The sequence below is a fragment of the Neolamprologus multifasciatus genome, chromosome 2 (assembly GCF_963576455.1).
Source record: "Neolamprologus multifasciatus chromosome 2, fNeoMul1.2, whole genome shotgun sequence".
Lineage (NCBI taxonomy): Eukaryota > Metazoa > Chordata > Actinopteri > Cichliformes > Cichlidae > Neolamprologus > Neolamprologus multifasciatus.
In genome coordinates this window covers 19,846,753-19,858,823 of record NC_140440.1, presented here as the reverse complement: position 1 = coordinate 19,858,823, position 12,071 = coordinate 19,846,753, and the positions used below count along the sequence as shown (strand labels likewise).

The following is a 12,071-nucleotide window of genomic DNA, read 5'->3' as shown; positions in this document are numbered from 1 at the left end:
AAGGACTATTATAAAGTTGTTGCATCCAGTAACCTACGTGTTTTCTAGTACAGTCATTTCTCCACAGTCATCATCCCCACGTGGACACATGTTAACAGCACAAATACTTATTTCAACTTGTGTTTTTAATCACATCTAAGGAAGAATATTTTAAGCCACCCAAAGCATCTGTGAATATTTTAGCTTGGGCACCACTATCTAAAGTGTCCCGACAAAAACGAAAAGAACACAAATGAAATATGATTGACTGATTATTGAGGGACTGTCTTGAAAACAAAGTTCAGTGACTCCAACTTGATCCACCAAAGCAAAAGTCTCAAGTGTAATTAGGAAGCATGCAAACTGTTACATCGACAGTTTTAATGAGCAGCACCTGTGCAAAGTTTGCTGTGAAGTGTACATCTCTCTGATTCCTGTCAGGATGGCCAGGACCATGTGATCTCTAATGGAGCGGGACACAATGGCCTGGTTTTATGTTGCTGTGTGAGTGGCAGGGATTCAATTCAAAGTGGCCTTTCTAACATCAGTGGAAAGTTTATTCAAAATCTGAGATGCAGTGATCAGAAGGACTCTGAGAACTCTCTCTCTCACCACTTCCTGCAGAGCAAGCAGTGAGGAGCCCTGTGTTTTAGAATTTTTACTTCAAGCTATTCAAACAAAACTGAGATACTGAAACATAGTTTAACTGGTACAAACTCCTTCTCAAAACTGACTCACTGAAACTTCAAGTATATCTGGGCTTGAAACATAACATAACGTAATAAACATAATTTGAAAGAAAATCTGCAAATTACTACAGGATATGGATGGACCTTGGATGTTTTGTTTCAGCTTCTTATTCATCAAAATTTTGCAGTTTGAACTCCCAAAACCTTCGAAGAGAAACAAAACTGAGATTTTATCTCAGCATTTATGCTTCCCTTTAAAAAGCCTGGAGGGGAATCCCAGCGTGTATCCTGTAAACACCACAGCACAATCATAATGCCTCAAATAATAAATAGATTAATTACTAGGAAATTACCTGTTGCCATCTTTTCTTAGTTAATAATGTTCAGAGAGTTCGATCTTATTCTAATAAACAAACATTTACATATAATAATAACAATATATTAATAATGATACTATTATCACAACTGCAGATACTGACTTTAAGTTGTGCACATTGTTACCATGTGGTACAACAAGCATCAGCATGAAAAAAACTGAAGTGCATTAAAATAAAATGAGAGATCCCATCCTGCAGAGGTCAGGCTCCTGCTGTCCTTTTCTCTGCCCACACTCATGCAGGCTCTGCCCCCTCTAGCCTGCAGATGTCACTGTTGAGGCATTTTGAGCTGAATTTTGATAAATGTCCCTGCAACTATTAGGCTACATAATTATCGGTTGGCTAAAAACAGTTGGGCAATGTTTTTGGCACACTTTGGGCCCCTTACTACCAACTAACTATCGTTACAACTATGAACTCCTTTGTATACCAAAGTATTCTAGAGATCTGTCTGACAGGTAAAGCTTGGCTGAAAGTGGGTCATGCACCAGGAAAATGATCCCAAGTATAGCAGCAGTGAGACTTGCATTACATTCCCAAAAGTATTCACTCACCCATCCAAATCACTGAATTGTGAGCAAATTCAGGGTTCCAATCACTTCCATGGACATTTCCATGACTGTTCCACAGTCAACTGTTAGTAGTATAAGTGGAAGCAACTGGGAACAACAGCAACAGTAAAATCACAGAGTGGTGTCAGTGGATGCTGAGGCACACAGCCTCCTCGTCCAACATCAGTGTCCTCAAAAACGTGAAGCACTTTGAACTCTGTTTTGAGAAGTGCTATATAAATAGTTTATTTTTAAATGTGCTTCTGGGAGAATGGTAAAACATTTCCATAAACTCACTCCTAAAGAGTTGAAGCTGTTATCACTATATCATTAAATCCTATGGATTAAGAATCAGATGTCACTCAAGTTCATATGTGAAGGTAGACGAGTGAATACTTTTAGCAATATTGTTTACTTCTAAAAGAACTGGTAACACTGTCCTGCTCCTTGATGCATCCACATTTAATTTGTATGTTTTGGTTTATGAAGTACTACAACTGAGAAAAATCAATAATTGACTCAATAAAAAAAAAAAGAAAAAAAAAAGTAGTAAAATAAATGCACAAAATGTCCTATAAAAATACTGGTTACCATAATTGATGAAATGTGAAACTTGCCATTCAGATTAAACTTTGCCATTTCCTAATGTTTGTTTTCCAATATTTATCGTTTCCCATTTTCCCCATGCATTATTTTTATATGGATTTTTAAATATATCCAGTGCATTTGATTGGATATTTCTTTAATTCATTCCTTATTTTTTCTGGATTTTTGGCAGTCATAAACTGAGAAAAACCCCACAAACTCCAATTTCCGTTGCCATTGGACTAAGATTTCGGGAATTTTTTATTTTGGTAGTTTTGGTCTTCCATATACAAGCGCTAATAAAGAAGAAAACACTGATACAAAAGCATAATGAAATAATTTATTTACTCCTGATGTCCGCTACAATAGCAGTCACAAAAGACGAGCATAGGCAAGATATCATTTGCTAAGTTCATGCCCTGAACACTTCATAAAATGAGCAGAAGAAAAAAAAAAAAACGCATAGTGAAGGGAACAAAAACAAAACAGCCGGGCGAGCAGAAACCCCCAACATTTTCCTATTTTTATTAAAAAAAAAAAAAAAACAAAACAAAAAAAACAACAAAACAAAAAAAACCCATTCAGTAAGTGAACTGCAACCACACTTGTTTAAATTAAAAGGGCACACTTCCATAAAATGATTTACAATCACTTCCTTTTTGTACATAAATATTTAAGGTTACAGAGCCACAGAGGGGTTCGGAAGTATCGAGTTATACGGATGGATATGAACACTGGGGTCAGGACAAATGAAACCAAATTTAGGTGCAAATATCACAGTGCAGGCTTTAACCTCTACATATTGTAGTCAGACTTTTTTCTTCTTTAAATTTAGTTGTTTCCTGCTTAAGACTCACACAGGCTGAAACACTACAGGACCAAGCATCCTGTGCAATATGTGTTGAAAAAAAAAAAAAAGAAGAAAGAAAGAAGTGTAACCACAGCAGAAAGAGCAGTCTCTTTACTCACAATGTGATGGTGCTGTTTTTTTGCCTCGTGTTCCAGCAGTCACTTGATTTGGTGTAAATGACAGCACAGATGGTTTACTGCCGATAGAACGCTACCACAATCCAATTTTATAACAAATGTGTTGTCCATAAATAAGAACACTTTGCCAGAAGGAACAAGGGGAAAAAAAGAAGTCATATTTTCATACGTTTATCTACAAAAATCATCCTGATAAGAACACAGGAACTTTTAGTGTTGAGACTACCAGGAATGATCATGATTTACCACTGGGTGCGTTAATTGCTCAGAATTACCAATTAAAGTAGCAGCAAATCATTTTTTTTGGAGCTGAAGGGGAGGGAAGAAAAAAAATGCAAACACCACAGTTCACAGCCTATACCATAAAAATATTTAGAATATCTGCTCAGGCAGCAGGAAAACAATAAGTTAAATCTTTTCTTACAAAATCTGCAGACTGTGCGCACACCAAGGCCAGTGGGCCAGACATTTTCCAGCACAAAAACAAGGAAATACACACATCCAAGTAGTCTTTATATGTCCAGTGCTCAATGTCTCTCTCTCTGGTGAGGGGAACTGGCAGGACAGATTTATACAACAGCCACTTATTAGTATCCCTACGAAGGCTGGCACCATCCAAGATCAATTAGCAGCTGGTGCGCACAGCGACTTCCCTCAGTCCTAGTTTTACTAGGATTACCTCTTACACAAATACATCCATGGCTGTAGTCTCCTTAAAATCAAGACCCTCCATAAAAGGTAGCCATAAAAACAGCCAGTCAGAAGAAAGTGTGGGGAAAACTCCACTTGAAGGAAATGTAGTTGGCGATGTGAAGGGTCTGAAAAGGAAACCGGTTCCCTGGAGAGAAGCCTTTTCCACTCTTTTTTCCCCCCCCAAAGTCTTAGATATCCCATGCTCATTTGGGAGACAAATCCTGGAGAGAAGCAAAGGGTGAGTTGCTGGACGAGGAAGGAGACACTCCCTCCATTTTGCCTGGCGAGTCGGTGGAGGAGCCCACGCTGCTGAGGCTTCCATCCAGTAAATCAGGAGAGTGACTGAGAGGGAAGAAAAAGGTAGTCTTCAGAAAAGCTTGCATAACTAATTCACCCTGAATGAATGCACTGCTCAAAATCTCAAATGTCAGCACTCACACCGACTCAACTATGAGACAGAATCGTCCCAGAATCAATATACTTCGATTTCTATGGGAAGTAAATAGTTCTTAAATAAAACTGCCAGTGAGGCGACTGCCATTTGATTCCGATCAGGATCAACAAGGCTCAATAAAATCCCCTATTAATTACTCAAATCCTCGTCATGTAGGGGTTTCCTTGTTTTTCCATTTACGAGATGGTGACTAGTAGTCAAGCTTGGCTTTTACAGCCAGTGTGTCTGCCTACCCGCCTCAGCACTCAAAAGCTCATCATTATCTAAACAGCTTCTTATTTGTTGATGGGCCTGAGAGTTACTTACCAGGAGCTGAGATCTGACAGGTTGGAGACATCCGAGGACAGCATGGTGGTGGTGCCCTGGAAGAGCCTCTTGGGTTGACTCTCCGTTTCCATCTCACCTGCAGAGTAAAAGGCGTCCAACATTTAGAAATTGACACATGAGCTGTGCGACTATTCACAAAAGAACCAGGCAGATGAACAGGCAAAGTTTACACTTGGTGAACTTTTACCTAGTCACGTCCATACTGATCTGCAGCGTGGCAGAGTTTTGTCAACAGAGGACCACAAAGTACACACGCACACATACAAAATCAAAACAAATGTCACGTTTAATAATTAAGGCTTCAAATGTGAACCTCTCAGAATTTGCATATTGCAATAAGTTTACTCTACTTTACCCGTCTGTGTGTATACACAGGCACACATTTACTGGCTACAGCATCGGTCAATGGCAGCAGCAACAACCAGCCTGAACCGGTTGTGACACTCGTTACCCTCTCATATAATGTTATTTCAGTTTAAAACAATCAGGTTAGAATGATTTAATATTCTCACACTGATTTAATCCATTTAGAAATAACATGCAGTCAGTCTGTTGACTGACGAGCAGGTTGATTTCAGATGACTCAGACTGAGACTTTGAGTTGAGACTGCTCGTCAGACATGTAACCAAACCGAGTTGTGTGGCATTAACATTTAGTGTCCAGATCACAAGTCAAATGTTTTTCTTCCAAGAATCTTTATTTCCATGAACCATTATAGATACTGTTTAACCACAGATATGGCACAAGCACAACATCATCAAGTCTGTTTGGAAAATATTTTGAATCTCATGTATAACATTGGCTGGCATGTCCAGCCCTATTGGGCTGTTCTCTATAACGAGATACATCAGATGAAACATCTATCGTTTCATATTACACTATTGTTTGTTTCGTGGTATCGCAAAATAAACTGTTGACAGCAATATTTTTTTCATTGTTTTGATGGTCACTAGAATTTCTTGAAGTTCTCTCTTATATTTAATATAACCACACTACAGATGGACAAGTGGCTGTTTTTAAGCGTTGTCATTAGCAGCAACAACAACGGTAAAATCATTGCGTGGCTCCGCCGTCCGCTTGTTTATTTCCCCCACATAAACCTTTCATAATTAAGTTGAAGATCCTGTTCAGATTTTTCAAAATAAAACTGAATCACACAAAAGAGCTGTCAGGTACTAAAAAAAATAAACCTTAGAACAGGCGTTTCCCCGCAGCACGCCGTGTAATAAATACTCAATGAAAATTGCGGCCGTGCCTCGACTCCAGGTACACGACGCCCAGCTGAAAACACTTTAACCAAGTCGAGTTGCCCGAGATTCACAGAATTTACAGAAAATGTACAAATTTTGTGATATATTTTGTTGTCAGGACGATAAATGTCTCATATCGGATTATGAGATTTTGGTCATATCGCACAGCCCTACCAGCCTAACAAGCATTTTCTGCACCACAGCGCTTAATACATTAACTTCATCAATATAAAGACCACCGAAGACTCATTTCCACAACATTTGTCCTGTAGTCTAAGAACAGTGATGATTAACATCAGAGCTCACAAATCAAGACGACTTTCACCTCATTTCCCCTTTGATGCATTAAATTAAACATTATCAGATTCAAGTTTCAAGTTGCATGTTCACATCCCTCCCATAATCAACACTTTCGACACATATGTCCGAGTCCGAAAGTCTTCATGCCCAGACTTTCAAATCGATCATCATTATATGACAGAAGACACTAACAGGATACTTCTGACTGCATGATGGTTTAGAAACTGGAACTTAATGAGCCCATTCACCAGTTTTTTGCTTTTGGGGGGAATTTTTTGGCACATTGTGCTTTATAGAGGGTGGATAGTGCTGCCATAATGGAGGGACTATAGATCAAATCATCCAACCCTAGTTCCAACCATAAAAGAAATCTACATCATGATCAGAAACCCTTTTTAACCCTTCGCTGTGACCTTTCAGAGTAATCTCACGTAGACTGAATGGTGTGGAAGGTCACAGCCTATTGAGTTAAAACCACTTTCTGGTTATGATGTAGATTTCCTAAATAAGTCTAAATCAGGCATTAATCACTGGATGTGAGCACCAGTCTCTCAAGTCAAAACAGATGAACACCTTGGCCATGATTAACTCCTCCCTCAGCAAGGTGTTGTAAAATAAAGTGGCCCCTGATCCCACAGAGAGAACAATGTGCAGAGGTTACACCAGACAAGTCAGAGGACTGACGCCTAAACCCTAAAAACAAAGTAAAATATGCTTAAGGTAGCTAAAGTTTGTTTTAGGACGCCACCAGCAAACTGATGCGATTACAGCTCATCTCTTTTGAGTGGGAGGTCAATCTCATAATCTCCGTATAAACACAGAGGGTCAGAGGTTACAAATGCCAGGATGTACATACACTTAAATCGACTACCAAAACAGAGAGCAGAGGTAGGTCTGATTGCAACACACTCAGAAGGAGTGTGTCCGTTTGCTGATGCGTTAATGTGCAAAGCCTCCCTTACACAGAGCATTGAAAGCATGTCTAAAGCACGACTCACCTTTGCGTTTTATTGGACCGAGTATGCTGGCTCTGATGCAGTTGATCGGACTTTGACTCCGTCGACTGAACAAGACAGAAAACAGGAACAATTAAAATCAATACAGCAACAAACTGTGGGCATGAGCTGAAGTTGCAAACATAATTGTGCAAAGTCTGTAATTGACAGATTTTAACTCTTTAACTTTAAGCTGTGACAGCTCAAAAGAATGGTACTCACCCAAATCGCCGTGTTGGGCTGGGTATTGGGCTGGGAGTGAGACCATTGCTGCTCACCAGAATTTGTAGTGAAGGAGAGAAACACTGCTGCTTGTAAGAGGGGGAGAGCAGAAAACATAGACAACGTATTAGATAAATCTGCAACTGATAACATTCAAGTGCTGCAAAATCACTGCTTAATCATCATCTTTTTGTTCTAATATTTTAGAGTTCCTTATATGTTAAATGTCAAAAGAAGGGGTAAATAAACCTCTCAAAAACATCTGACTTTATTGTACCAAAAGAATTTAGACAAAAAAATAAAAATAAATAAATATTGGCTTCTATATACAAAATCTAACATGAAACAATAATTAAAGTGGGCCCATTATGAAGTAAGACATACCACTTTGCAACTATCATTGGAGTACTTGTTTGGTCAGTAAGACACTGATAGTTTTAAGACTTTGCCTTAAACTTCTATCGTCAACTTTGCTGTTGTAGAATTCTCTCTCAGATGTTAATAATCCTTATGAGACAAACACCAACTTCAGACTGCTCCAAATACTCAGTTTTAGATTGTTTTACATGGTCACCTCAGGAGGGGGACAAATAAAGGAAGAGGAGCAAGAATTGTTTGTTTCAGACCACGGAGACATTAAAGTGTAGTGCTAATATAAAAATATAAATTGTTTTGTGGAGCTGGAAATAAGCCGAATGAATCTCTTAAGAGAAAATGTTGCATCTTGGAGCTGCAGCAAACTAAAAGCCTTTTTTCACTAGTACCTAATTTGGCTCGACTTGGGTTGGTTTTCACTACAAGCCGGTAACACCTGATGTGCATGAGGTTGTTAAAGCAGTGCAGCCGAAAGTCCCGTGAAGTCATGTGTATGAGTCATGAACACCACAGCATGTTGAGGCGATGGTACATCTGCCGTCTACAGCTTTTTGCCAGACTCTGGGATCACGGTGTTTTTTCTGGCCATCACGCTCGTTGCTGGGTTTAAAAGAGGGACGTTTTGATTTTCACAAAGGAGACCCTCTCATGACTCATCAAGTGATGCCACTGACTAGCCAATCTGTGAATGCAGTCTGCTGGCGTCACATTTCCGGATCACATCGGCTCTTTTTACCAGGCACTACCTCATAATGGAAAACCTACAAACAGAGTTGAGCTGTGCTGAGCCAAACAGGTACTAGTGGAAAAAGGCTAAAGGCCTAAGAAGCTCCTGCTTCACTGCAGCCAACTGTTCCCTGCAGGCTGCACATAATTAAATTATTAGTCAACTGGGTTATAGTAAGTAACTAGATCTAGTTAATGAAACTATAATCCGATAACTGTGTGACTCTAACCACAGTTAATGTCAGACGTACCTTTTTTCCTATTCCTCTTGTTGGGGACGGGGCTGGAGACACAGGCACAAAGTCGATTCGCTTTGGAGATGAAGATACAGGCTTTTCCAAATCATTGTCACTCTAAAAAACATTAAAGATTTCACAGTTCACCATGTGTTTACAGCATTCTTTGGTCCAATAGTAACAACACTGCAAGTGTGGGAGTATTATACTACCAACTCAGCCTGACCTTTAGAGACTGGTGGCCCTGTTAACTCCCAGTTATTTCAGCGTTACTCTAGCATGTTTCTACTTGTCCTCTCTATAGTAACAAAGAGAGACCAAGAAAGGCCAGGGGCCAAAACATGCAAAACTGCCCGTCAGCAGAACATAATCAGCAACATATATGGGACAGAGTTTTTACCAGACTAAGGCTTTCCTCCCAAGAATGGCTCATCTGCATAGCAGCTTGAACTTCCCTGAGTGCACAACAACAATCAGAACATGGAGTCATCAGCCTGTCACCAACAACACAGCAGATCTCCTCATTCAAACAGTGTGTGTATAAATGGATAGCTTACCGTTCATGTGCAGTTTCTCTGTTCATCACATCTATGCCCTCTTCCTACAAGAGAACAAAAGAGACCCAAAGGTTAAAAAAAAAAAAAAAAAAAAAAAAAAAAAAAAGAATCACATTAGCTACCATCACATCATTTGAACTTTTCTGAGTTATGTTCTTTAAAGTGGACCCATTACATTTTCCCCCTGGATAAAAATGATATGTACTCTTATTAAAATATTATTAAATATGGCAGAGAGAGAGAGAAAGACATCTTTTTTTGATGGGGGCCAAGAAGAAGCGCTTCAGTTCACAGTACAAGATTAACAAGCCCATTTCAGGCTGAGTCTTATCTCAGATGCTACAACTGAACCACTCCCCACCACCAACACCCATGTGTTTTCTTATGAAAATCAAGACTTGCCCTGCAGGAGTGTGATGCTAATAGTTGATCAGCTTGTTAAGATCAAGGACCCTGTGAATGCCTAAAGAGGTTGCTCTTGCATGTCTCTTACTACAGCCGACGTAGACATTGGTCTGAAGAGCTCAACTTCCACAGGAATTACTTTTACTGCAACCAACTCAATTCCTTACTTGTTTAATTTGATGAAGTCTGGTACTCGGGACCCGAATGGGCGATGAAGGAACCTGTAAAAGGAGGACATGGCTGATAATGAGTAAACACTCATTACAGTAACTCAGGCATCTCAATCAAGTCAGTATGTGTTTATGAATCACTGTACCATGTTGGGCTTGTTCACAACTGTAGTGCTATTTCTCCGGCACCGTAGGACCTCCTTCTGGAACACCTGGGAGTTATCACTGCAAAGACGAATTATGAACACCTTTAACCATTATGTCAATGCAAATGAACTTATTTCAATGTGTGAATAAGGAAAGAGTTAACTTTGCAGTAAATTAAAGTCAGATTTCCCTACCTTAATCCATTTATCATGGGTGCACTGTTGGATCTTCTCAGGTGTCCATCGCTTGGAACTATGGAAGCTGGGATTTCCAGATCCAGTTCCATCTTTTCTTGTGGCATGACTCCTGAGCTGTTCATTTCGCTAAACAACGCTTCACCACCACCCCTCACCGATTCAGCAACTTAAAATGGCGAACCGACTCAGTAAAGTTACATTACTGATCTTCAACCTGTGCAAACTTTACATGTTCTTGAAGCAATATGAGTAAACAGGCAGTTGAGCTCACCTAAGACAAGCCAACACAGTGTAGGTAACTCTCGGCAATCTGCAAGGCCCCGTGCCCAGGGTGACTCCGGTGCTGAAGCAAACTAACGCTGTATATGTACCATAACGGCGTCCAGTCCACAAAGCAGCAGTGTGTTCACCGAAGCTGCCCCTCATCAACTCTGTCTGTAACCGGTCACCAACTTTCCTGATGGATTGTTAGAGAGCCATGGCTATACACACCGTACAATGCCTACTAATAGTTGGTGTAAGGCAGCAGTTTGTGACGAGTGGATCCAAACTACCGCTGCATGTTAGCGCCTTAAATGAGCTAGCCGTAGTTAAACTAGCCAAATGGTCGCTCTGTCCACCAACTGAACGCTCGTCTTTCAGTTTACTACAAACGACATTAAAATAGCCGAGCTACATGTAGTGATGCTCATCAGCCTACCCTGTAGCTAACACCGCACAGCTAGCTAATGGAAGCCAGTTGGCTCAGCGACAACAAGAGTCCAGCTACCTAGCCCGATAAGCTAACTAGCTAAGTTAACCACAATGCCATTTTCAGAAAGAGAAAGGCCGGGTCACCGTCTCACTTCACGTTTTGTCCATCAGCCCTGCAGCTACAACTGCACGCAAGACGAATTAATCCGTGTCAGCTTGAAATATTGTCCACAGACTATCAAAAAAAATAAACGCTTCTGCTGGGCACCGCCAAGAATGAACCAGATCCCCCAGATGATCACACAAGAGCGAAAAGCTAGCAGCGAAGTTCACGCCCCCTTTTTTAGCGTTAGCAGGCCTGTCCAATAAAAGCGCTCCATTAGCCGGCGTGCTCAGGCGGAAAGTATTGTGCTCCATTCGTGCGTTTGTTCCCCTCCAATTTCCATACATGCAAACGATTTCACGGCAAGCCCCGGTATTCACCAGTTCTACAAAGAAATCAAAATTTACTCTGGCACACAAAGACGGCTAACGACGCGATAGTTTGTCAGAGACAGCTATGTTTGTCTTATTCCGGATGTTTATATCCTTCCTTACGAGCAATGAAGATTAATTGAAAAAAGAATGGCATACAATTTATGAAGTATAGTCTTAATGTTTTCTGTAAGGACACTTTTTTTCAGATCTATAATATAATTATGGCTAAAAGATTTCAGTAAGGTTTTACGGCAGTAAAAATTTACTGCAAAACAAACACCTCAACAGGTCTTGAGACAACGACAAGAGGCCCTGTACAGGATGGACTGTCCTTACTGTTTTCACGGGTTACTACCTGCAGATAACCATGTTTATTATGGTGCCAGTTTTGTGGTCATAAATGAAGTGAAGCTTGCACTGAGGAGGCAAACTAGGCAGAGAAAAGTGGTTAATTTAAGGCTGGGTCTTGATAAGCATCATGAAACACAGCTGGTTACGGTTAAGATTAGTCTCAGTTTGAGGTAAGAGGAAATATACAGTTTCCATTAGACTTGACACATGAAACTGGAATATAATCTAGTGCCTAGAGTTAAAATAACATCCAGTCAGTATGAAAACAAATGTGAGCGGTGCATCTGCAAACATGAGTGGCTTTTCATCAACAGCACAAATTAAAAA

General features: G+C 40.2%; 1 protein-coding gene and 1 non-coding gene across 2 annotated transcripts; both read right to left on the bottom strand.

Annotated features, from left to right (window-relative positions):
* Nucleotides 1–4,039: 4,039 nt before the first annotated feature.
* pabir2 (PABIR family member 2) lies at nt 4,040–11,446 on the bottom strand. The gene is made up of 11 exons (XM_085175992.1): nt 10,495–11,446; nt 10,221–10,389; nt 10,026–10,104; nt 9,877–9,930; nt 9,305–9,348; nt 9,148–9,202; nt 8,763–8,864; nt 7,411–7,496; nt 7,192–7,256; nt 4,622–4,718; nt 4,040–4,203 (listed from the first exon to the last, which is right to left on the bottom strand). The coding sequence occupies exons 2-11, from the start codon at nt 10,343–10,345 to the stop codon at nt 4,065–4,067; spliced, it is 846 nt and encodes a 281-aa protein (XP_085032118.1). The 5' UTR covers nt 10,346–10,389; nt 10,495–11,446; the 3' UTR covers nt 4,040–4,064.
* Nucleotides 8,938–9,094, bottom strand: LOC146524246 (small nucleolar RNA U109). The gene has a single exon (XR_014869952.1). It is a non-coding gene; the product is annotated as a small nucleolar RNA U109 (small nucleolar RNA).
* Nucleotides 11,447–12,071: the final 625 nt, after the last annotated feature.

Bases quoted from the DNA above. Each gene is read 5' to 3' on its own strand.
- pabir2 (XM_085175992.1), bottom strand. From the start codon at position 10,345: ATGAACAGCTCAGGAGTCATGCCACAAGAAAAGATGGAACTGGATCTG. The intron at 8,865-9,147 runs GTAAAAACTCTG...AATGTTTTTTAG, and splicing joins GGGAGGAAAGCCTTAGTCTG to AGTGACAATGATTTGGAAAA. The intron at 7,257-7,410 runs GTGAGTACCATT...TGTCTTGTTCAG, and splicing joins AGCCCAACACGGCGATTTGG to TCGACGGAGTCAAAGTCCGA.